General features: G+C 41.9%; 2 protein-coding genes across 5 annotated transcripts in view; one reads left to right on the forward strand and one right to left on the reverse strand.

The window, feature by feature from the left end:
• Nucleotides 1-1,197: 1,197 nt before the first annotated feature.
• Nucleotides 1,198-27,504, forward strand: part of LOC120949533 (uncharacterized) — a 184,827-nt gene continuing 158,520 nt past the window's right edge. Inside the window, exon 1 of one of the 3 annotated variants that reach the window (XM_040366905.2) lies at nucleotides 1,198-1,866. The gene's annotated coding sequence lies outside the window, so the exon portion shown is untranslated. The remainder of the gene's footprint in view (nucleotides 1,867-27,504) is intronic. The other 2 variants (XM_040366896.2, XM_040366913.2) reach the window with 2 other exon arrangements.
• On the reverse strand, nucleotides 20,084-24,472 carry LOC120949562 (uncharacterized). Of its 2 annotated transcripts, XM_049607028.1 has the most exons (3): nucleotides 23,974-24,472; nucleotides 23,817-23,907; nucleotides 20,084-23,718 (listed from the first exon to the last, which is right to left on the reverse strand). In XM_049607028.1, the coding sequence occupies exon 3, from the start codon at nucleotides 22,683-22,685 to the stop codon at nucleotides 21,759-21,761; it is 927 nt and encodes a 308-aa protein (XP_049462985.1). In that variant the 5' UTR covers nucleotides 22,686-23,718; nucleotides 23,817-23,907; nucleotides 23,974-24,472; the 3' UTR covers nucleotides 20,084-21,758. The 2 variants fall into 2 exon arrangements, with proteins under 2 accessions (XP_049462985.1, XP_049462981.1); XM_049607024.1 differs by having other exon boundaries at nucleotides 23,817-24,472.

Here is a 27,504-nt window from a genome sequence, read left to right on the forward strand (position 1 = left end):
CATCGATAGAAGAACGTCTAGTTTACGATCACACCAAATCTTGGCGCTTTTAACACACTTGATCACACACAAACCCACAATTTCAGGCGTATCGAGTACTAATCGAGCAGATATGGTAAAAAAATTTCGAGCAAATGTCACTTGGGGTGCATCCTAAATTGCAGTATGCCTCAAATTGCCAAACAAATTTTAGGAGATGCATTTAAAATACGCATTTAATGTAAGAAATTTCCTAGAAAATCAAAAGAAATAATCTGTTTTATCTAACTTCAATGAATTATCCCCTTTTTTACTTTAGGTCCATTAAATTTTATTATACTGACGTTTGAATGATTTTCTTGAGTTTATTTTAACACAAAACAGTACTTAGTTTTCCATAGCAGAAAACAGGAATATTTTGCTTCAAAACTATCAAAATATCGTTTTCAATCCATTTCCCACTAGGTTTTTGATTTCGAGAAAAATTTGCTTGAATCGACAATAAAATCGAAAGAAAACGTAGACACTTTCATGTATAAAACTCGCCTACTTGACACATTTACATGGAAACCACGTAACCGAAACTATACGCGGGATACTTTAGTTGCAAAGTAGACCTGATTCCACTAGCAATATTCAACTCGCCGTCGACACATCTCGATTACGAGAATAAGATAAACGTGATAATTTGACCGTGTTTGAAACAATTAAATTGTAGATCAGTAGAACATTATCATTTGTAATTGTCAGCTTAATTTGTAATTCAGGATAGGCCAGTCATAAGTCATAGAAAGCAGATGTGTTTCTATGTGTATGTGGGTTATTATCACACTTTGATAAAAAATACTTTTTATTGCGGAAATAGGACCAAAGAGAAATGAATTACATTATATTTGTTACATTTCATACAGATTTGGGTTTAACATTAAAACATTGAGGTTGTGTAGTCTCTTACAGTTTTAATAACAATAAAAATTATCTAATGATATCCTAATATTCAAAAAAATAATTCTTGTTATAAAACCATAGATTCTTCGGCCACTATGTAATGGAAAGGCACCATTTAATTTGAAACCCCTTTGTAAAAGAGCAGAAAACATTTCACAAAAAAATATACCTAAATTACTCTTAAATTGTCATTTTAGTGCAATACCAATACTAATGATACTACCAACACACCTATAATTCACCCTATATTTTATCTTGAACAATATTAGAGCTCGTACAAGAAATATGGTGAGTTCTTGAAAGACTTTTTTTTACACGAACAGAATGACGAAAACACTCAATCGAAAAAATCATCAGCGATTACACTATGAACATTTTGCTTCTCGACATACCCGCTGAGGTCTCATTCCAATGCCCCTTTCTTCCGCTAACTGGTCAAGGCAGTGAAGAGAATTGAAAGAGAACTCTCCCGATCGTTTGTCAGAGCGTTTGGAGAAACCGTAGAACCCACCATTCAGCGAGAGTAGCACTGAGAATACCATCCGTATGGAAGTTGGGAGCCAGCAATGGTAAAACTGCTAAACTTTCAGTACGAACAAAGCTGTTCAATGTTTAAGACCGAGACACTCGTGCAAGTCGGGAGTTGCAGAAGGGGTTTGATGAATTGCAAGTGCAAAAAGCAACAGGATAACTGAAGGCGGTAGTCAAACTGACCACACTGCCCATATTTTAGTTACCTACCCGATTGAAGAAACCTTAGTTGCAAACAATACACGAAAAAGTGAGAAGGCACTACTAAAGAATTCAGTGGTGTTTTATTGTCTTCCGCTGTGTTTATTGAACTCCAATCAACCTCGGTGTGTGAAAAGTATCAGTATAGCCCGAAAAAAAGGACGCGGGGGTGTTCGAGTACGTGTCTATGCGTATGTGCATTTGCCTGTATGGAAAAATATGTATATGGATATTCATGTATATATATATATATATATATATATATATATATATATATATATATATATATATATATATATATATATATATATATATGTGTGTGTATATATATATATATATATATATATATATATATATATATATATATATATATATATATATATATATATATATATATATATTTATTTATTTATTACAATGTATTATATAGTGAGTTGTGTGTGAGTGCGTGCGTGCGCGTTTTTATGTGTGTATGTGTTTTTTTTCTTCATATCACACACTTCTATTCCCATTTCATTTTCAAAATCAAACAGTGTTGCATTCAACAAGTTTTTTCTAAGAGTCTAATGTTATAGTCTCTTGGTAGTGGTATTCTCATGTTTTGCTTGGACTTGCTTTGATGTTAGGCTTTTCGTTTTATACTTCAACGTTACGTGCGTATCATTTATCATTTATATATCATATCGTATATCATTTATATATATATATATATATATATATATATATATATATATATATATATATATATATATATATATATATGAAAATATAATATAGTCACAAGGTCATTATTTTAACATGAGTATAGATTAACATCTATATTCGCATTTAAAAACTTTCTGATATAGGTTTTTCGTATGAATATGTTCATTCGTGTTCACATGTTTTTCATAATATCTTTGTATACCTTCCACGGAAAGTCAAATTTTCTGGAATACAGAAAGAAATGACTGCGAGACACTATTTATATGAATTAAATGTCCCATTTGTTCAAAAAGATTGAAGTTGTAATGAGAAAAGGGATGCCAGTTAAGTAACTCTTCAGCTTACAGAATTTGCTGTAGCAGTATTGAATTTACACACAAACTCCCAAGAAACGGTGTAAGAAAATTCCTGTCCTATGCGCATGGAAACAGTGGAAAAGTTCAGCAAGTTTGTTGATCTGCGTTCCACATTCTGTGGTGCTCTGCCAGTATCGATCTGAAATCAAAAACAAGGGGGAGAGATAGCATGCCGGAACCTGTAGATACGTTATGAGGTGTAGTAGAGCATGTTGCGTTTGGAAATTTGTATGAGTACGAAAAAATGTGTATGTGTTTCGAACAGAAAGAGAACAGAAGGTAGCAGGGTGTTATGTGCAAGAAGATTTAGGAGTATACATATGTTTGTACCATGTAGAACATAGTACATAGTAGTATATATATATATATATATATATATATATATATATATATATATATATATATATATATATATATATATATATATATATATATATATATATATATATATATATATATATATATATATATATATATATATAGCTTTTGTGTCTGTGTAACTTGTAGCTTGTGTGTGTGTGAGTGTGTGTGTGAGTGTGTGTGTGTGTGTGTGTGTGTGTGTGTGTGTGTGTGTGTGTGTGTGTGTGTGTGTGTGTGTGTGTGTGTGTGTGTGTGTGTGTGTGTGTGTGTGTGTGTGTGTGTGTGTGTGTGTGTGTGTGTGTGTGTGTGTGTGTGTGTGTGTGTGTGTGTGTGTGTGTGTGTGTGTGTGTGTGTGTGTGTGTGTGTGTGTGTGTGTGTGTGTGTGTGTGTGTGTGTGTGTGTGTGTGTGTGAGGGATTGAGAGAGAGAAAGTCTTTTTAACAGGAAGGTGGAATCTCCCTTTGCTATACGGGTGTTTGCATGGTATTCTTACCCATGGGTTCACCTTTCTGCTATTAGCGTTTTGTTCTTGCTGTTGCACGTTGCACCTCAGTTTGCGGGACAGATACACAGGTCTCACGCGAAACTTTAACGGTTATGACGGCGACGCGAAACAATAGGCAATTTCTTCGACGCACACTCAACACTTACTAACACATACACTCACAACGAATTTAAACATCACCGTGCTGCTGGTCATCACTTGTACCAGGTTAGAACGGCAGACTTCTAACCTGCAACTCACGTTCAACTGCAGGTGTTCCTTGGCGAATCGAGGGCAGTGAAAGATGACGTGATCCACCGTCCGCCCGCGTGTGTGTGTGTGTTTTTTTGTCCAAGGAGAGAAAAATCTTCGTAAGACACCGTAAGACATGAGGAATACACAGTGTGTGTGTGTGTGTGTGTGTGTGTGTGTGTGTGTGTGTGTGTGTGTGTGTGTGTGTGTTCGAGAGGGGCAAAGATGAGCCTATGACTGCCTTACATACGTACTGGTTATATTTACGCCCTGGAAACAACGAATTTTTTTACATGTTCTTCATGGCTGGTGCGTGCGTATGTATGCACACTGGCATTTGATTTTGCGTATGGAAATCGAAAATTCTTACCAACGATCTTTTTATTAGTTGTTCTATGAATTGACAAATTGAATTCTTATTATTCTCAAAACTCGTTTAACAACACTATAACTTGTTCAGCAGTAGTTTTATACACCTTCTACACTTACTTGGGCCTATTCATTATGATGACTTTGGTTTTTACGAACGTTATCTTAATCTTAATAGATTTCACCTATTTCTACTGATTTCCGAGTAGTTATGGGAAAAATGAAACTTTGAAGGGATTCGTTTTTTCGAATCTCAATCCAGGGAGAAACTTAAGATTCGAAACTGTGAATCCCAATCCCGAACCCAATGTGGTAAGCTGTTTATGGTAGTTTGCAGGGGGGGGGGGGGGAGTATATCTGAAACAAGAGGCGTTGACGTTGTGTGCAACTTACTTACTTATTTTTACTTATCCGGCGATACTACCGCTACTACCGGTACACACCTAGCTGTCATTATAACGCCTAGTATAGCTTGTCATTATAGCGGCTCCTCCATTGTCCATCCTCACATACGGAGCATAGGCAAGTATCCTTCTGAGTATCTTCCTCTCGATCGCAGCTGAGAGGGTTTCGTCAACTTTGAACAGTGTCCATCTCTCAGCGGCGTATGTGAGTACCGGTACTAAATGGCTGCTATACAGTCCCAGTTACGTCCGTCACGACAGGTTTTTTGAGCTGAACTGATTTTTCAGGCTGTAGAAAGACCGATTGGCAGCCAGCATCCTTGCGCGCAACTCAGCCTTCATGCTGTTTTCGTTGCTGACCTTTTGCCCGAGATAGGTGAATTGTGGGATGACTTCAAAAGCGCGTTTACCTATCTGTGCGACACGCCTACGTAGGTTTGGATTATTTATTGGTAGCGCCGCTGATGTTGCCACCATCAGTTTGGTCTTTGCCTCGTTTATCTGCAATCCGAGGCTCTCTGCCGCCTGCTCGATCCCTTGATAGGCTTCTGCTACATAGGAGAGCCGCAGACCAATGATGTCTATATCATCAGCGTATGCCAGGATCTGGGACTTAAAGAAGATGGTTCCCGTAGTCTCCACCCTCGAGTCACGGATGGCCCTCTCTAGCGCCAGGTTGAATAGGAGACAAGCAAGCCCGTCCCCCTGGCGCAGACCCTTGGTGGTAGCAAAAGGTCCTGAGAGTTTTCCATCCACCCTCACCTGGCATGTGACGTTGGTCATAGTCATTCTAACTAGCCTTATCAGTTTGGCCGGGATTCCAAATGAGCTCATAGCGTCGTAGTTTTACCCTGGCTATGCTATCGTTTGCGGATTTGAAGTCAATGAAGAGATCTCTTCGACGTGCGGGACAAGGCGATCTTGAAGGATCAGGGAGAATATTTTATAGGCGGTATTCAACAACGTAACACCCCTGTAGTTGTTGCAGTCCAACCTGTCTCCCTTTTTGTATATGGGGTAGATGATGCCGAGATTCCAATCACAAGGCATCGATTCGCTATCCCACACCTCAGCAACAATTTGATGAATCTCGTTTTCTAGTCGTGCACCTCCATTCTTGACCAGTTCAGCTGCAATTCCGTCGGTTCCGGGTGTCTTGTTATTTTTCAGCCGACGGATAGCCTTTCGTGTTTCTTCTATGCTAGGTGGCAGTAGGATGACACTATCTGCTAGTGGCGCTTCTAGCTGTTCGTTAAACTGGTCGTTGAGTATTTCATCAAAGTACTGAGCCCACTGTGAGAGGACCTCTGGCTGGTTATTGACCAGATCTCCATCCTTGTAGCGACAGCAGGCGTACAACGTTGTTTCGGTGAGCTGCTTGGTAAAACTTTCGTGTTGGCCCGTACGCCTCTCTGGTTTACTCGAGTTCCCGCATGTTTGGCTCTTCTCATGTGAGTTTCTTGGAGCGGTGAACTCGTTTCTCTTCGCGTATGAGCCGTGAGTATTCATCTGCGCATGCCCGTGTTGTGTTTTACTTTTAATTATTAAACATTTCATTTTTTTCATCATAAATAGTTCAGGTATTTTTTGAGATACGAGGTATCTTTTTACATGCGGATTCAGAGATACGCGGTTTTGTAAATTTGCTACTTCATTGAGAAAATTGTACTTGTTTGAATCATCAATTGTCACATTTTAAATGGTCTTATAAGATGAGTTTTAAAAATCTTTTGAGCTTCTTTATTGTTAGCTTTGTTCAAAATCAAATCAAATGGTCAATGATTTGGCTAAAACTACTCATTACATGCAACTATACTCGGGATTTACCAATATTTTGGATGGAAACTGCGTTGATATTTATCTCACTGCGAACGGAGATCAGCTTGGGTTTATTTTAATTGTGAATAAAATGTGTTAAACTTTATCTGTATGTAAGTGCTTCGTGTACAGCTTCTTTCAATACGGCTAAAAATACGGCTTCGTGCAAAAAAAATTGGCGCAACGGGTGGATACTTAGTTCACTTCACATAATGCGTGCATGATTTCCAATCGTGCAAAAACATTAGGCCTTCAACTTAGGCGGAAATTAGAGATACGCAGTTTCGTCTCAGTCCCCATTAATAGCGCATCTCGGGGACAGCCTCTTCTTATTTCAATTAAACTGTCAATTAGTCTTGTAGATAATACGGGATGAATGTAAAAAGATTTAAGTTTAATACAGTCAACTCTCTGGATGGATTAATCTGAGAACTCTCTTTTTTGAAAACCCCCTCTTGTTTCACAATTCCATCGATTCTCAAATAAGCGAGCGTTGACTGTAAAAGATGATTTATTGCTCTGCTTGAATGCGTTCAAGAAAAAGTTAATTATACAATATATTTACGGAATAAAACTGGCATTCATTATGCTAAACTGTAAGACCCATAGGACGTAAACATAGGATTGAATCCCGGAGATGTTATGTCAAGTGACAAATTTCTTAAAATGCTCTAGATTCCACCACCTGCTCTCCTCAAAGCACCTTACTAAATAACTACATCTTGTTATGTTCATAACACAAAAGTCAAGGTCTGTTGAGAACATTCTTTTAACCGTTTGAACTATTCCATTATATGACTCGAAATCCTGTATCTATAGACCTATGAAATGAGTGAAAAAAAGCGTCGCGGCGAACGTTTCCCAGGAATGAACGAGATCACCAGTACAAAGCGGTCAATCCATGAGTTTCATCAACAGAATTTATCCTTGATATCGAGGAATTACATCAGGGTACAGGGTTCATCAACAAATCACATAATGACATATCTTTCAAATGTGGGAGAACACATTAAAACAGTAAAATGTTTAACATTTTGCCCCCCTCGTAATATACTACATGGGTGACGAGTTTGGTCATCTCCAGGTTTGAATCTGATACTCAACGATTCTCTGTATTACGAATGAAGGAAGAGAGAAAGAACGAGAATGCCATGTGCTTAAATACGTACTGTAATGAAACATAAGAGAGATAGAAATAAGTGGAGGAATTATCGCTCTCATCGCTCTCGTGCCATCGTGCTTCATGCTCACTAGAAATACTGCGATATCAAGGAATCACTGCAAGAGCTAATCGAGCGAGGCTCTCAAACACAGCGTCAACTTTGCTGTGTTAGGTTGAGTGTGTTTTTGCTAGGAGAGAAAAGTCTTCATAGACACCCAGAGGGAGAACACAGAACCCTAACCTTGGGAAATGATAATCTAACCCTAATGATCTAATGATAATAACAACAACCCTTGGTCTTTCGCACCCTCTCGCGGAATTATCCACCACACGGCATTTATTCGCAGGAGGGGCAATACTGTGGCCCTCAGTCTGTCATTTCACACGTGATAGCAAGAATTTTTACTCACGAATATAACACTAACTACGAATTTCACCAACCCAAACACTTACGCCCGCCTGTGCTCGACTAGTTTGCCACTGTCGCTCTAGCTTTGTCACAATCAGTCGTATTATCATGGCTGTAGTTATCAACATAGCGTCACTCTTCAGCATGAACTGTATCAAATTTGTTGAGCTTATCTCCATCCCATTTATGGTGTTAAGCTGCGGACGCTCCGAGATGACTCTGGGGCATCAAAATATGACGCGCTCCGCTGTCTCTGCAACGTCGATACATGATTAACACTGAAATTTGAGCAAATCAACTGCTAAAGCAGCCATGACCGAAAAGGATCGGCGTGACATAAAAGTCGACATCTCTATGCTTCTTGGTCAACCATGTTGCCGCATCCGGGATAAAGGAGAATATACGCCCCTCTTTTGCTGCGATATTACAATCATTCTGCAATTTTCTCATCGAATCTGTCCTTGTAGGATTCTTCACTATTCCACAGAACGTGCTTTCTCGAAAGTTCATTGAGTCCTTTTCGAGTGTGAAACACAATGGCGTAGTGTAGAATTGCGCAATACACTTCTTCTTCTTCTTCTTCTTTGGCACAACAGCCGTTGCCGGCCAAGGCAATCCTGCACCCACTGGTGATTTGGTTTGGCTTTCAGTGACTTTTGTTATCTTAGTAGGATACTCAAGTCCAACGTATGCGGGCACGGTCTATTCGAGATTTGAAACAATCACGGGCACGTTGTTAAGTCGCACAAGTTGACGACTGCACTAGAGATGGGTATTTCGGTTCTTTTAAGTGAACGAGAGAGAAGCGAGTCGTTCATTGATGTGAACGTGAACGTAATTTCTGTTCATTCGAACTTCGCAAACCTGTGAAGTCTGGGAATCGGTTGAACTACAGATTAATTCGTTAGTCTGATCGCAGGAAAAGTATGCCAATTTGACCCTAGAAAGCGATTTACTCAAATATATTAAAATTGACAATTTCTTGTTTTTCTTCTAAATTTGCGTATGTTAGAAATTTTTCTGCTCATTATTTCAAAATGATTTTGAATATACCCAAGCGCCACAGATTAAGCTGCTTCACTAATTTGCACTAGTAAAAAAACGAAAGATGCATAGTTTCATTAGTTTGCTGAATATATGGCGTTTCATATCTCATTACAGGGTTTCACAATTTATCTAAAGACCGCGGGACCCCTTCCCGAATCTAGCTTAACCAATGCCAAGTCTGCGGTATGGTGCTTGAAAACGCTGATGATACCTGAAAACGTTGATACCTGTATTCATCGGATGCAATGCTGAATCTGCGGCACACTGTTTCTTTCTTTGGGCATTTCTCGAACACGCTGTTCACCTTACGGACATGCGGTCAAGCAAATTGTTTACACGTATAACCCTTGTATACAACAGTGTTCTGAAAACGCCTAACTATTCTTTTCTGAGATAAAGATAAAGTGGCGATAAAGTGTGAAACCCTGTATTATATTGCTATCTTTATTTGCAATATGATTCACCTAGCCTATCTATATACCTGTATACCTTTCTAATTTTCCAAGCAAAAATCTATAAAAATTGCCGTGGGGTCAGACACGCGGGTATCAACACCAACGAGCTTTACTCAAATCTCACTTGCTTCAGTCCTAATGATTTACATTAGTGTTAAGTATGTCAACAATCGCATCGCCGTTCTAGTTCTAGCGGTGCGTTCAATGCGAAACTATATTATTATTATTATTATTGTTATTACTGGCTGGCCCGACAAACTGAGTTATTCCGAAAAAAAAACTAAAATATTCCATTATTGCTTTTTTACTTGGGATAGTTATAGCGTGCCCGTATCCCCTCAGGATCCGATCATCGAGTGTAAACCGCCAGGCACCTTACACCAAGTGTCAAAGTGCTGTATACAACACAACAACAATCCTGCTCTTTGTATGGGAGTTAGAAAATCATTATTGAATTAAGTTTAGTGTAACATCTGAATGGTTTTTAAGTCTTAAAACCTATTCTCATACCACCATAAGGTGTGTGCAAAGTTTCGTTGAAAATGATCCAGCCGTTTCGGAGTTTGCTCGCAACAAACACCGTGACACGAGATTTTTATATATATAGATATTAATTATAATTATTATTATTATTATTATTTATTTATTTAATCTTCAACGGGCCGTATGGCCTAATTAAGATGTAACAGTTCATTAAAAAAATACATAACAAAAACAAGATTTGCATTGCAATTCACTGCGGCCACGGCAAAAGCCGGAGACGTTCTTTGAAGCACTGAGTCGAGATGTCGAAATCGAAGCAGTCCGAGACAGTATTGAAGACAGCCGACATGCGGAACATAGGGTCAGACCGACCAGCGCTGGAACGGGGTTGAGCGAGCCGTCGAGTTTCTCTACACCTAAGTGTTCGAGATGGTGCATAGATGTCGACTCCATGCAACAAAGGCGATGAGTCGATAGAGCCATTTAGCAATCCAGCGATGAAAGAACACTGTGCATTGCGTCTTCTAACCGAAAGAGGTTCAAGGCCTAGAAGACGGCACCGCGCAGCATACGGAGGAAGATTATTGCGATCCTGCCAGGAAAGTAAACGTAGGGCATATCGCGTGAGATTACGTTGAATCGCCTCAAGTCGAGCAATTGAAGAAGCAGTAGTTGGGCTCCAGACTACGCACGAATATTCCAGAACCGAACGAACGATACAGTTGTAGATAGCTTTGATGCACATGGGGTTGCGGAATTCATTAGTTGTCCGGATAACCACGCCAAGTAATTGAGTCAAGCAGAACGCCCAGGTCTTTGGCATGATTTTGTCGATTAACTGCAGTGCCGTCCATGAAGTCGATATAGCAGTACAGAGGGAAGCATAAAGCTATCAAAACGAGGAACGCTCCACTGGTTGGCTACCCCACTAACTGATGGCGCCACCATCTTTTTTTGTTATTTTTAGAATGCACCAGTCGTTTGCCGTCTGCTAAACGAAATATATTTAGATTCTTTTTAGGTTGAGAGCTTGAGCCGTTAATAACCTGTTTAGTGGCCGTTTAGTGGATTTGTGGCACTTATGATGTTTGCACTCATTTTCATGTCTTTTTTTAATTTGGATGCATCAAAATAACCAAAACTTTCTTTCTTGAGAACCGGCTCATTCATTCTTTTAACGTGAACGGAATGAACTGTACGGTGCTGGTTCATTTGGTTCAATTGGTTGTACACTGAATTTCATACACACTGCTGTTCAAGGTGCATTAAAAATATTAGGTGGTGGAAAAGGCTCTTTGGGAGGTCGCCATAGTTGAGGGACTTTATGTAATTTTAAAATCGTTAACCATTAGCTTCCACACACAAAGCATAGCAAAAAGAACATATTACTTGGTTAGTACGTTCATTTTTGTAGTAGTAGTAGTAGTAGTTTATTTGGATTCGTAGCAGTTAATGTAATTATGTTTTTACAAATTTTCCTTATGATAATGGGTTCGACTCTTAAGCTTTCTTCATTAAAGTTTTCTGTTTAGTAATTGCAGGATTTTTCAATTTTGATTTGATGTTGAGTAGTAGCGTGGGAAAAATTCATAAAAAACCCACAATTTTTTTTTTTAGAATCTATCTTACCTAACTATGCTAACTAAACTAACTAACCTAACTATATAGCTATAGATTCTTTCAATGAATTCTTTAATTGTAGCCATATTTGTAATCTTATGAAGCTCTCTTGTGTTAAACCATGAATGGACATTAATTATAATTTGAAGGATTTTGTTTTGCTTAACTTGTAACGTTTTATGATGATACAGAGCGATTCCTTTCCAGGCTGGTGCAGCATATGTGATTACTGGTCGAAAAAATGCCTTATAAATAACTAATTTATTTTTGAAATTCAATTTCGATTTCCGGTTGAAGAATGGATTCTTAGTGTTAACCATTTTGTCTAATTTTATAAGGGTATTCTCAGTGTGTATCTTGAATGTAGAACGCTGAGTTCATTTGTTGTTCTTCTTCTTTCTTCTATGGCTCAACAACCGTTGTCGGTCAAGCCAAGCCCACAAGTGGGTACAGGCAGCCACTTGTGGGCTTGGCTTTCAGTGACTAATTGGTTCCCCCCCATAGCAGGATAGTCAGTCCTACGTATGGCGGCACGGTCTATTTTGGGGATTGAACCCATGCCGGGCATGTTGTTAAGTCGTACGAGTTGACGACTGTACTATATAGACCGGCGAGCAAGGTGAAATGTATAATGAGGTGTAGTTATAGCGGTTTTGGCGATCCCCCCCCCCCTTGGCACCGATTTTGACAGATGGTTTTCCGCTTGTATATGTATTGATGGATTGTTTACGTTTTGCATGGTCAATATTTGGTGGAGATCAATTTGGGTGAATATTTTAGTTTATTAGAACACAGTCCGTGATTTAAAATGGAAATTTTTCTTCGAGAACTTGAAGCGTTCGCCAAATGCGGAAAACTAACTGTCAGTTTTCTTCGTCGATTCTTTTTCCACCTAGCTGTCAAAACGGGCTTATAACTTGACCTGATATCTTTACGGTCCTTGCCAACAAGTCATTTGTTGTTCATTCCTGTTACCGTAGCAATAGACGATGCGCAATCTCAGATTGCGCATATATTTATCTGTCAAACGGGTCGATTGGATATATTTATCTGTCAAATTTTTTTTATATATCTCGGACATAAAATCTTGAAAATTTATGCGCAATCTTGGCGCAATCTGAAAATGTATGGAAATGACGTTTATAGCTCAGGGTTGGCTTCGCGAAATGACTTATGTTTTGATAAAACGAATATATGCGCAATCTGAGATTGCGCATCGTGTATTAATACGGTTAAAATAAACGGATGACAAAACAGTTAACGACTGCTCGATATCGCATATACCCGCTGCGCAAAGCGACGGAAGAAATCATGCCGCCCGCTGCGCAAAGCGACGGAAGAAATCATGGCGTTCGGAGAATTTTATCATGCCATCCTTTTGTCTCCAACGGCAAATTTGTCGAGCAGCTCGTCGAGCTGCCCGTCCCTGGCTCCGCCTCATACCCCTCGCCTGAACACGCTGTCGAAGGTTTGGATGTGTTGGTGCGTCAGACGGCCAATCGCTGTCAGTCGTCGTCCGTGCTTTTTCCCTCCATAGCGCTATCTCTTTCTCGCGTGTGGTCTATGCTCGCGAGCTGTTGTGGCGCCAAAAATGTCGTTAACAAACATTGCGGCGATGAAGTTGCATTTTCACAAATCAAACCAAAAAAGCACAATGAGTTCAAACGCTGCCACGTAAAAATGACTATGGAATCGCTAGTTCACGCAGGAGGGTTTGTTGTGCATCGCGCAGAACTCTAATTCGCATTGACACGTTCAGCCCGGCGCTGATTATTGCACTTTCCGTTCAACCAGCATCAAGAATGCAACCTGATTGTGAAACCAGCATCCTGGATGGGGGGGCGCGGGGGGTGGCCATGGGCCTCCTACGATCATTGGTCACAGACCCTAAAATCGTTGTCGCCATGGGGGGAGGGGAGGTGCTAATGGTTCTCCAGCCACGGAGCCCTAACGACCATCTTTCCGGGGGCCCTTGTCGTTAATACTCTGTACACTTGTAGAGATCATCGGCGACCGCCTAGTCCGCCTACCGTTAGGTCCGCCGCTGGTTCATGACGGTGTTTTTTTTATCGTGGAGGTCCATCCATCCCCCTGCCTGCAGCGTATACATCGAGCAGGAGACAGTGTGGCAGTACCACCGTCGTGGGTTCTAACCGCGTATGAACCGTCCGCCGTAGCAAGAGGTGACTATCCGGCTACATGGTACTCAAGTCTTGAAAAGGCCGCCATGATCGCGTTGGCTATTACGCCAATAATAATAATAATAATAATAATAATAATAAAAAGAACTTAGCGTAGCAGTCCACACCCGGGTAAGAGTTTGTCTTGACTTTGTTGCTGCCGGGCCACCGCTGTGAGGCGACAAATGCACGGAATGCACTCGACCAAAACATGAACCTACCGATCCGAACCCACTCCAAGGCATTGCCACCCGCTAGCTGAATTGGAAAGAAATGTGCTACATATAACACGCACGTTTGCTTAGATCGTGTGTCTTTTTGATACCCCCAACAGCAGAGCCGATCGCAAAGATGCCAATGCCAATGGTTGTGTTGTCTCTCAGGTAGCGAGATCGAAAATGCATGGACTTTGTAGCCGCAGCGGATGAAAATGTACCCATCAGAATCAAATAGTTATGGGGTTTCCAAACGCACGCACACACACAAACACGCGCGCGCAAACTCACACACAAACACGCACGCGCAAACTCACACACACACACACACACACACACACAAACACACACACACACACATGCACGCACACAAACACGCACGCATGCACGCATACACACACACATGCACGCGAGCACGCACGCGCGCACGCATACACACACGCAGACATGCACGTACCCACGAAAGTGCGAACGCAAGCACGCACCCACGAAAGCGCGAACGCCAGCACGCACCCACGAAAGCGTGAACGCAAGCACGCACCCTCCACCAAACCCCTCCTCCCCTTCCGCAATCATCAGCTATCATATAGCGCATCCTCATCCCTAGCGCCGGGCGGGGTGGGAAATCGCGACATGATAGAGTGAAAGGTCACTTTCCCCGCGCTGTGTGCGTGTGTGCGTGTGACGAGACCCGAAAACGCGAGACAGATTTCGGCACATTAAAAAAAATATTTGATTGCCACTATACACTGTGCTACATGATGCTTAAAAGGTCGTTGAAGCATCAAACATGTTCAAATTAAAAAAATATTAGATTAGTGTTAGACGTTCTTCTACGCTTGTTTTAAATAGGCTTCTTCACCCTCAACTGGCAGGGGCATCGAATGGTCTCATCAGCAGCGGCACGAAATAAAATAAACCATCAATACACCGATAACACTTCAAATCCCAATCCAGCTTCTCCCACAGCGTCTCAAGGTCACACACAAATTAATAAATGCTAACACCCACCTATAACAATACACAACCGCAATGCACATATGAGTATCAACGCATACACCACAACAGCCAATCAGCGGGCGGCGGAAGGCACGGGCAGAATCGCAAGTAAGGCAGGGCAGGGTGAGAGAGGGAGAAGAAGCGGACGAGAAAATGGGTGCCAATATTTTTAAATTTTTTTGACCGTTTTTTTTGCTCCGCCGCCATAAATAGTTCGTCCATTTCGCCAGCAGATGGCGCTAAACTTGCTCGACCCAGCGCAGGAATCGCTGAAGTCCAGCGCGGGGAACGGGCCAAAATCTGCGCTGGCCAGCGCAGAATTTGGTACATTTTCTGCGCTGGAAACTGCTCGAATTTGCGCAGCGGGTAGGCAAACACGGGGAATAAATTCGAGCAGTATAATTACCCGGCGCTCTAGCACCAATCGAACACGACATCGAACATAAAAAATGTATGGGATTTGACATGTTTGTCTTGTTTGTTTGTTTGTGTGTGACAGTGCACTACCTTATGATTACAGCAATTATCCGCAGTACGCGATACTCGATATACGTAAATTCGCAGTACGCGATTCCTGTAAATTTGACAGCTCCATGTGTTTTTGCAATTATTTTAATTTTTTGGAATATGTTATGCTATTTTTGAATTTTTTTAGTGTTCTTAATGCATTTTGTATTAAATTTGTGAAAAATATACCTATTTTATAACAAACAACTTAAATGAAAAACTCTGTGGCAATATTTTTCAACCCTCTAACCGGTAGTGTGAACTATTTTTCCATAGGAATCCGCTATACGCGAAAACTCGAGATACGCTATTGCGCTCTGCCCCGTACGATAGCGTTTATTGGATAATGACTGTATCCCGCTGCGCAAAGCGACGGAAGAAATCATGCCGTTCGGAGAATTTTATCATGCCTTCTTTTTCCCTCCAACGACAAATTTGTCGAGCAGCTCGTCGAGCTGCCCGTCCCTGGCTCCGCCTCATACCCCTCGCCTGAGCACGCTGTCGAAGGTTTGGATGTGTTGGTGCGTCAGACGGCCAATCGCTGTCAGTCGTCGTCCGTGCTTTTTCCCACCATAGCGCTATCTCTTTCTCGCGTGTGGTCAATGCTCGCGAGCTGTTGTGGCGTCAAAAATGTCATTAACAAACATTGCGGCGATGAAGTTGCATTTTCACAAATCAAACCAAACAATCGCAATGAGTTCAAACGCTGCAATGTAAAAATGACTACGGAATCGCTAGCGCACGATAGAGGGTTTGCTGTGTAACGCGCAGAACCCTAATTTGCATTTACACGTTCAGCCCGGCGCTGATTTTATCAACTTTTCTATTAGCCGACTGCGCATGGGTGCGAGTGTGCGTTTGTGAGCAAAACTGTCGCCGAATCTATGCTCTTCCGGAATGTTATGATCCATCGGTCAAAGAAAGGAAGGTGTTCATGAAAGGCGGAAAGACGAATTGATGCCCCTGTCAATGGTAACTGATAACCGGGAGCAGGAAGATTGAACGATATACTTAAATTACCGGCGGATGTGGGGAGGTTGGGGGGGTGGCCATGGGACACCTACGATCATTGGTCACAGGCCTTAAAATTGTTGTCGCCATGGGGGGAGGGGAGGTGCAAAGGGTTCTCCAGCCACGGAGCCCTAACGACCATCTTTCCGGGGGCCCTTGTCGTTAATACTCTGCCCACTTGTAAACATACGGCATACTACAGACTAGAGATCATCGGCGACCGCCTAGTCCGCCTACCGTTAGGTCCACCGCTGGTTCATGACGGTGTTTTTTTTATCGTGGAGGTGCATCCTTCCCCCTGCCTGCAGCGTATGCATCGAGCAGGAGACAGTGTGGCAGTATGCAAGTTACCCGCTGGATAGGAGCGGTCACGCGGCAACGCCATCATTCCGCACATCTGCATGTCGGATCGGTAGGTTCATGTTTTGGTCGAGTGCATTCTGTGCATTTGTCGCGTCACAGCGGTAGCCCGGCAGCAACAAAGTCAAGACAAACTCTTACCCGGGTGTGGACTGGTATGCTAAGTTCTTTTTATTATTATTTTTTTTTCATTCAGGAGTAACGGTCCAAAAAGGCGGTATTGCTGAAGAGTAGAAAATACAAAAGGTAGTTCATGGCGCTACAATCCATATTGTCAGGGAGACATTTCCTTCTCTGAGCCATGGAAGGGCACCTTATCCCGGGTGTACTCGGACGGTTTGGTTTTGATCAATCCAGTCCATTATTTTTGGTCCTATAAGCGTGGCGAAGGTCTACATCATTCGGGTTTCGACGATGTCTATTCCAGTTCAATATTGCAAATGGCATTGGGAGGAGGGGTCTGTATCGTTTCGTTAAATCCATCCATCCGAAGTGGTCCGAGTGTAGTCCAGTTTAGTGGCCCAAATCACATTGCGAGGGTCTGTATCGTTGTAGTCCTTTCCATCAGTGGTCCGAGTGACATGGCGGGGGTCTGTATTGTTCCAGTTATCTAATAAATCCTTGCAAGAACATCGTTCAAGCAACGATCTTCTGTCTGCCGTCAATGCCGATTACTCAGCCATACACATTGCACTCATTCATTCTTACATTCATGCATACATCCATCACAAACATACAAGCGATGTACAACATGTAACACATAGACAAACAAGAGGAAATAACATAGGATGCAAGATTGCTGTTGCCAACAATGTTGGTTGGTTCACAGACATTTTGCTTAAGGAAAGTCACACAGTTAAGCCGTTCTCTCTACAGAAATCGAATATGGCCTTCAGGAATTCCCAGTCCGATGCCGCTAATATATCCCGAATCGGAATATCAGTACATTTTCCCAGTCTTTCGACCGCGTCCAGCAAGGCAGGTCGAGCAGACTCGTATTCCACGCAGGACCACAAAAGATGATCCATGTCGTGGAATCCAAGCCCGCAGCCACATACCTTGGAGTCGACCAGTCCTATACGCTGGAGATGTGCACCCAATGCGAAATGATTAGACCTAAGTCTAGACATCATTCGAATGAACGCACGATCGCCAGGGGTGTTATGGAACCAAGGCTTCAAGCTTACACGAGGAGTGATTGTATACAGAAACCTTCCGGGTTCATCCGAGTCCCACAGATTTTGCCAACGTGCCATGCAAAACGCCTGTGGGGCCTGCAAGTACTCATGAGGAAGGATAGGCCTATCAAAGAAAGACCCTTCTGCAGCTCCCCTTTTGGCCAAATGGTCTGCCTGTTCATTTCCTGGTATAGCACAATGAGCAGGTAACCATACTAACGATATGCGAAACGACTTTTCAAACAGTGAGCATAAAACCTTTACAATTTCTTTCATAAAATGTTCTGGGCTCTTAACAGCCTTTACGGATTTTAATGCTTGAATAGCGCTTAAGCTGTCTGAAAAAATTACATATTGATCCGCTGGGCATGCACTTATCAATAATAAGGCATAAAAGATTGCGGCGAGCTCCGCTACATATACTGAGCATGGTTGGCGTAATTTAAAGAATGCTTCGGAGCACGTGTTATATACCAAATCCAATGCCCTGCTCTGATGAGGATCCGTCAGTATAAAAATGGTTACTGTTAGCATGGCCATGTTTCTCCACAAATTTGCTGGGAATTGTCATCCGGCGAAGGTTATCGGGGATACCTTTAATTTCCTCCTTCAATGAGGTATCTACACTTAAAATGGAACTGCAGGACTCTGGTAAGCTGGCACTAGTTATACTTTGAGAAGTACTAGGGTGCATCTGTAAGGAAACAAAATCATGATAGACCTTCATGATTTTGCATTTAGAACCTATCTCTTGCAGTGTTTCAAAGTTCTCGATTATCAAGGGATTTGATACTGTAGAGCAGACGAAAAGGCGAAGCGATAGTAGCTCAAAACGTAGCTTTAGCGGCATCACTCCGGACATCACTTTGAGTGACATGTTATGAGTCGACTTCATGCTACCTAGCGCGATTCTAAAACAACGATACTGAATCCTCTCAAGTCGGATTAAATGCGACTTGGCTGCCCAGTGGAAGCATATGCAACCATACTCCAAGACGGACAGTATCGTAGTCTTATATAGGTTAAGGACGTCTTTGGGGTGTGTACCCCACCAGAGTCCGGTAATCGTTCTGAGAAAATTGATTCTTCTTGTACACTTCTGTACCAGATAGTCAATATGTGTCCTCCATACATTTTTGCTATCAAACCAAACCCCTAGGTATCGAAAAGATCTGGCAATGGATATCTTTTTACCATATAAAAAGATATCGACCTTTGGGTCAACCAAATTCAAGCGTCTATTACTCTCAGTGTTGTAAAAGAAAGAGAATATCAGCATTTCCGTTTGCTCTGGAGAAAACTCGATACCTAGGATTGAGGCCCATACTTCTAAATTGTTGAGTGTAGTTTGCAAAGGACTTTGAAGGTCGGCGATGTTGTTGCTGGCGACTGATACAACACCGTCGTCCGCCAATTGCCTTAGGTTACAGCCAGGTGCAAGGGATGCATCAATATCGTTCATATAAAAATTATACAACAAGGGGCTCAAACAGGACCCTTGTGGTAGTCCATAGTAACTGACTCTCCGAATTTTCATGAGGCCATTGTCGAAATTCATTGCCTTTTCCGAAAGGAGGTTGAATAAGACGTTATTCAGTCTTGGGGTTAAGCCCGCAGATTCTAACTTTTGACACAGAACATCGACTGATACTGAGTCAAAAGCCCCCTTGATGTCAAGAAATGCAGATGCCATCATTTCTTTACGAGAATGAGCCATCTCGATTTCGGACACAAGCAGCGCCAAGCAATCGTTGGTACCCTTGCCTTTGCGAATGCCAAATTGTGTACTTGACAAGAGGCCTTTGGATTCAAGCCAATTGCCCAGTCTAAAAAGAATCATTTTCTCAAATAATTTTCGCAGACAAGATAACATTGCTATCTATCTTGATATGAGTTGTATTCTGATGCCGGTTTACCAGGTTTCAAAAGGGTGACTACTTTCACTTCTCTCCACTCCAACGGGACGGTGTTAAGCTCCAACATAATGTTGAATAATCTCAACAGTCGTTTCCTCGCCAGATCTGGCAGATTATGGAGCAATTTGTTCCGAATCTGATCCAGTCCTGGAGACTGGAATTGTTGCTAGAGTACAAAGCAAGCGATAGCTCAACCATTGAGAACGGTGAATCCATTTGCGGATCACTCCCATGAGCACTCTATTGATATGGAGGTGCTTGAGCGAAATCAGGGCAGACTTTTTGTGCAAATGGCTCTAGCCATGCCCCAGAAACCCTTTCGCTCTCGTTTGTTGCTTTGCTGTTGCGCATCCTTTTCGCCATGCTCTGAAGCTCCGTTAGCGAAGTGGAAGACTTGAGGTTTTTGACATACCTCGGCCAGTATGACCTTTTTTTTTGCTTTAAGCAAGTTTTTGCACCTACGCTCCAGGCCTCTATAATGAATGTATAGATCCATGGAACCGGTGTCTCTATACCTGAAAAAAGCCTTCCGCTTCGCTGTGAATGCCGCTTTACAATACGCGTCCCACCAAGGAGTGGGTGGTCTTTTAAAAATCCTTGCCTGGGGGGGCGGCCTCGTTTGGGCACCGAGGGCGCACTCATTTATCTTCATAACGAGATTTGTATACTTCTCATTTACGGTGGAAATCGGGTTTTACGCGATTTAGCAAAGCGGTCATTTGGTCGCCGTATTTCGTCCAGTCGATGTTCCTCGTTAAGTCACAATTAGCGGGGACTTGATCGACTGTGCGACTCCTCTTGATAATCGAGATCTTTATTGGCAGATGGTCGCTACCAAGCGGGTCTTGGATTACCTTCTACATAGAATCCAGCCCTAAAGACGACGAACAAAGAGAAAGGTCTATTGCGCTGGGTCGTGCCATAGGTGAGGGCACCTTAGTTGCTTCACCAGAGTTTAGAATTGCCAAACTGTGTGTGTCGCAAATATCCCTAATGATTGGTGCACGATTATCGTCATGCGTGCAACCCCAATCTGATCCATGGGCGTTAAAGTCGCCCAGGATGAAAAATGGTTTTGGTAGTACCGTTACTACTGTCTCAAGATCCTTGTTGATCTTCTTTGGATCCAGATTGGCTCCCGGTGGGATATAAATTGAGGCAATAGAAACGTCAAGATCTCCTAGCTTTGCCTGGATCGCGACGTATTCGATTACCTCGGGTGTGGGGAGGGGTATTCTGCTGAAGCTGTGACTGCTACGAATACCAATTAACACTCCCCCATCTCGCCTATCATTTGTTCGATCTTGTCAGGCTTGACGAATAATATTATATCCCGGGAAGGTAATATTTTTATCGGGTGAGAGCCAAGTTTCACTTAGGGCAAATGCATTACAATTATATTGCCCTAGTAATACCTTAAAAGAATCTATTTTTCCCAAAAAACTTCTGCAGTTCCATTGTAGTGTAGTAGTCATTGGAGGCATTAATCATCCAAACGGACCATCATACTTAGACATGGCCATTTTGATAACCATTCCTCTTAGGAAAGGAAATACCAGGGGAATCAATCCGGTAAGGGCTTCCGGGAGGTGGAGGGAGTCAAGGAGAGAGTGTAAAATCTCTGTCAGGCTTGGGAGGGATGGCCTGGAGAAAGATCTGGGTTCGCTAGGGAACGCCAGATTGCTGGGATTGGAAAGGTTACGGGAACGTGGATGGGTGCGAGCGTCACGGGGGGGTTTGGAGCCCTGGGGTTGGCGTGAGGTCGCGTTGTCGTGACGTCGAGTTGAGTCGTGCCTTTTTGGGTGAAGCTTTAATATTTTTTTTTTATTGTCTTTTTGTTTGGTACCCGTGTTGTATGCAATCTTTTAACTCCAATTAATGATGCCATATTGGGCAACGGTTCATTACCCTCCAATAGGGAAAGGTTATCAAACGGATTCACACTTGAGGTGGACTTCAAAACATCGGCGTACAATCCTCTTGTATTCTGCAAGACGGCCCGTTTGTGTTCTGATTGTTTTTTTCGGTACACAGAACACAACGACATTTCATGCCATTCCTGCTTGCAGTGAATGCATTTCTGAGTTTCGGCCTTGCATTCGGATGTTGAGTGCGATCCCTTGCATTTGCCACACTTCACGGAGTTTGTGCAGTAAGGCTCTGAATGTCCAATCTGTCTACATTTTGTGCAGCATGCTATTTTTTGCACAAATGGTCGACGGATGGGCACTCTGAATCCTTCAATGTACAGCGTGTTTGGCAGGACTGTACCCTCAAAGGTGATCCGGAGTGAGGAAGTCTCACGGAACACCTTCTTTCCATCGACCGCACTTGAAGCGTAAAGTTTTTTAACTTCAAGGACCTTTACCCGAGGGGAAGATTGGTGCAGAAAAGCCCCTTGTCCGTACTTTAGGATGTCCTCTAAGGGGTAATCTAAGTCATCAATGACACCGACGACTTCCACCAATCCACCGGGAATATGTACCCGGTAATCCTCCGTATAGGACGGATCGGCCGCAATAGCATTGGCTTGCATCCGGTCTTTTGCGGTAACCCGCAGCTTGTTTGGACGCGGGCGAATAATGTCTAAGACACCAGGATATTTTTTATAAACAGATGCCGTAATTGCTCTTACATCGAGCTGTTTATTTTTCGGCATGAAAAATACATCATGTATCCCGTTATAAGATGCGGGATACGCTCGGAATCTGGGATTCCCCTTCAACGATTGACCCATGAATTGATCACGGGACGTTGAAGGTAAGGGTTCGTTATTAGCCTTTTTTTCGCATTCTGTCCTGGATCGGAACTTTTTCGCTTCACTGTAGTAAAGCCCTCCTCCGATTCATCCATCGGCTCCGCCTCCATGAGAGAGTCGGAGCGAGAAAAAGAAACCCAACTGTGTGACGAGAAAGGATAGGTAAACAAGAGAGGATCACTTACCACAAATAGACACACGAGAGCGAGAGTACACGACGAACGACCCAAATAGCATTGGAGCGTTACGTTTCGCGATTTTTGTATGGAAGCGTTACTGCTCGCTACCTGCTCATAACACTGCTCGATAGCAGTCCTTAGTGAGCAGGTAGCGTGTAACATTCTATGTAAGCTCAATGAAAGCTCAAAGCTCAAGCGTTACTTAGCGAGTGCTCGAACCACAGTATAGCGTTGTGGGTTCTGTATTCGGATGTAAACAAAAACACACACACTTTTTTTTTAATTTCGATGCACATTGTCCAGTACAACGATAAAATGTATTTTATTTAGCTATTATTCAATACTTACATGCCCCAATACATGGTTTTACACGTTTAAATACGATTTCAACCATCACTTTGGATGGTATCAACGGATGCAGACGGCGTTGTTGTCTCTGCCTCAGGCACATGTATTGTTGCCGCTTCTAATGCTCGGGTAAATCTTATGTTAGCTGTATTACAACTATTAAACGCACTAATTGTACCACTTGCAAAGCGATACAAATAAAGTAAAACACGTAATACACCGTACAACACACTTCTTAACAACACTTGCACATAAAAACCACTTGTCGATGCGGTGATCCAATGTCCTGTTTGCAGTGGAAAAATAACAATGAAAGATTAGAATGCTTTCAAATATGACATTACTTTATAATACTTTCCTTTCCATGCTATTTTGTGGTGTATGGCAACGTTGGTTTGCTTGAAGATACACAACGACCGGTGTGTTGGTCCAGTTGAGAATGTGCCGATCACGATCACAGCCGGCTTTAGTGATTGTTGTAGAAACTGTAACAAAGATCAAGATCATTAAATCTGCATTATTTTTACAATTCATTGTGATTTCATGAAAAAGTAAAGTGAAAAAGTAAAACATTTCATCTTACCGGCGTCGTATTTCGTCGGCATACACACACACAGCTGCTCGATCATACTCGGACGAATGTTGCCAAATTTCGGGATGAAATGATGTTTTTCCTGTGGAATAATGTGTTCAAACATTAAAAGATAGTTTATTTACTGAAATATGCACAGAACACTTACCTTTTCCCGAGTTTTCACATAAAATTTTACGATTATTCTGCACACAATCTTTACGGGCGGTTGTCCGTGTTTGTTTACGTTTCTGACTTGACAGATATGCGAGCTGCCATGTGACGAAGTCAAATACATTCAAACCTCGCCAATTGCAAGTCTGCTTTTTCAATTGAATACAAAAAATCCGAGTTGTTCACATAAATATGAGAAAAAGTCAGTTTATCCACATTGTATAAAATAACAAACATGACAAAATACGCAGACATTAGTCGTGTTACAAAATGTCTTTCTAATAAACAAAATCTATCTTTTTTTTTGTAGACATATGATATAAATGCAATTAGCGAGTTCTAATTGTATCATATATATTGCTATTTTCAAAGCGGTTTAAATTAAAACAAACATCAGTGTTTTTTTTTGGAAAAAATCAGAAAGATAATTATAAACTTAATAATGATTAAAATGTATTTTATTACATTTATGTACAACGATAACCTAACTAGCAAGCATGTTCATGCACGTGTGTAATTATTTGATATTTTTTGTGTGATCCCAATATGAATGTTATTAAGTAAAACAGACAATTTACTCTGTTCCTTTTTCAATTCTTCAAGATAAGGTTTTTTTAATAGAAACATGTAAGTTTGTTTAAAAAAACATATATAAATACATATATAAATACACAAACATATATAAATATAAATATACCGATAAATAAATATATATTACAACTTATCTATAATATATATATATATATATATATATATATATATATATATATATATATATATATATATATATATATATATATATATATATATATATATATATATATATATATATATATATATGTATAGTCTTATATATACATTTATACATATGGTATATTATATTATAATATATATAATATATTATATATAAGTTGTTAATATAATTATTTTTATATCATTATACCGATGGCGGAAACCTTTAATTTTTCCATCAAATTTTAGTACAAGTTTCTGTTAATTTTGTTATAAAATATGTGATCTGAATCGTAATGAAATATCCATCACTCATCTTTTCCAAATTCAGTTAGACCATTTCGCTTTGCTTTTAATTCTAAGTCAGAATGTATGGGGTGCGCGGTACGGGTAAGAAGAACATAGGGGCGGGGGTACAAATAAACGCATCACAACACCAAAGTCTGGGTGAGACGGTGATGGTGTGAAACGCTTCTTGCTTCAAGCTCTTGCGGTAACAGCGTTAAAGGCAACAACAACAACAGAGAATAACGCATCGCGTAGAAACAAACACACCGTTCGTGGGTATGTCAGGGGGGGGAAACAACGGGAAAAGCTCAATTCTCTCTCAGCGATGCCGCTTGGGGAGCGCTACGCACCTGTCCGACGAATGCGCTCTACACTCACAAACCTACACAACAGTACATGCGCTGCACACAACTCTACGCACTATACACTAAGCACAGATCGCTTTCCGATTCTCGCACGTATTCCCTTGCAGTGCGTATGGTCGAGGTCAGTGGCTTGTTGCCCGGCAAAAAATCCATCCACTTGGAGCGCGTATCGATCACGTCTGATTCGCTTCGTGGTTGGGGACAGAATGATTCTTTTTATTATTATTATCATTATTATTGGCGTAATAGCTAACGCGATCATGCCGGCCTTTTCAGGACTTGAGTACCACGTAGCCGGATAGTCACCCCTTGCTATGGCGAACGGTTCATACGCGATTAGAACCCACGACGGGCATGCAGTTGTGCGGAATGATGGCGATGCCGCGGGCCCGCTCCTATCCAGTGTGCAACTTGCATACTGCCACACTGTCTCCTGCCCGGTGCATAAGCTGCAGGCAGGGGGAAGAATGCATCTCCGCAGTAAAAAAAACACCGTCATGAACCAGCGGTGGATCTAACGGTAGGCGGACTAGGCGGTCACCGAAGATCTCTAGTCTGTAGTATGCCGTATGTCTACAATTGGACAGAGTATTAGCGATAAGGGCCCCCCGGAAAGATGGTCGTTGGGGCTCCGTGGCTGGAGAACCATTTGCACCTCCCCTCCCCCCATGGCGACAACAATTTTAGGGTCTGTGACCAATGATCGTAGGGGTCCCATGGGCACTCTCCCCCCTCCTTCACCACAATCCGCCGGCAATTTAAATATACTGTTCAATCTCCCAACGGCTGTGTGCCAGTACCCCCTCCTCCCGGTCATCAGCTACCATTGACAGGGGCCTCAACTCGTTTTTCCGCCTAGGGCCCCCGATTTCCCTACTCTGCCACTGTCATGAACTCCTTCATTTCTTTGACCGATCGATCATAACATTCCGGAAGAGCATAGATTCGGCGACAGTTTTGCATACACACATGCGCAAACTGCTCAGCATATCTGTGTAATCTACAGCATACGAAAGCAAAAGATTAAGGTAACAAAATTATGCTTAATGCTTAACACGTTCAGCACAATGACATGCCCCAGGGACTGCTAGTGAATTTTCCAGTATGCCGGTTTCACAATCAGCTTGCGTTCTAGATGCTGGTGGAAAGGAAAGTTGATGAAAATCAGCGCCAGACTGAACGTGTAAATGCGAATTAAGGTTCTGCGCGTTACATAGCAAACCCTCCAGCTTGAGCTAGCGTTTCCTTGGTCATTTTTACATTGCAGCAATTGAACTTATTTCTCTTGATTTGTGAAAATAAAACTTCATCGCCGCAATGTTTGTTAACGGCATTTTTAGGCGCCACAACAGCTTGCGAGCATTGACCACACGCGAGAAAGAGATGGCGCTATGGAAGGAAAAAGCACGGATGACGGCTTACAGCGATTGGCCGTCTGACGCACCAACACATCCAAACCTTCGACAGCGCGCTCTGGCGAGGGGTATGAGGCGGAGCCAGGGACGGGCAGCTCGACGAGCTGCTCGACAAATTTGCCGTTGGAGACAAAAGGAAGGCATGATAAAATTCCCCGAATGCAAGGTGGAATGTATAATGAGGTGTAGTTATAGCGCTTTTGGCGATTCCCCCCCCCCCCTAGGCTCCGATTTTGACAGATGGTTTTCCGCTTGTATATTTATTGATGGATTGTTTACGTGTTGCATGGTCAATATTTGGTGGAGATCAATTTGGGTGAATATTTTAGTTTATTAGAACACAGTCCGTGATTTAAAATGGAAATTTTTCTTCGAGAACTTGAAGCGTTCGCCAAAAGCGGAAAACTAACTGTCAGTTTTCTTCGTCGATTCTTTTTCCACCTAGCTGTCAAAACGGGCTTATAACTTGACCTGATATCTTTACGGTCCTTGCCCGAATGCCATAATTTCTTCCGTCGCTTTGCACAGCGGGAATAACAAATGAACTCGCGTTTGCGATGCCAAATTCTAGCAATTGTTTATTTTGTTATTTTTCTCGACTAAACCATTTAAACTTATATTAAACCATTTCTTACGCGATGCCAGCTATTATGACGGGGATGTATACTTTCTAGGATAGTAGACCATGCCTGATTCCATTCCAGAGTCATCAACTACTCAATTTTC

Source organism: Anopheles coluzzii, chromosome X (genome assembly GCF_943734685.1).
Source record: "Anopheles coluzzii chromosome X, AcolN3, whole genome shotgun sequence".
Taxonomy (NCBI): domain Eukaryota; kingdom Metazoa; phylum Arthropoda; class Insecta; order Diptera; family Culicidae; genus Anopheles; species Anopheles coluzzii.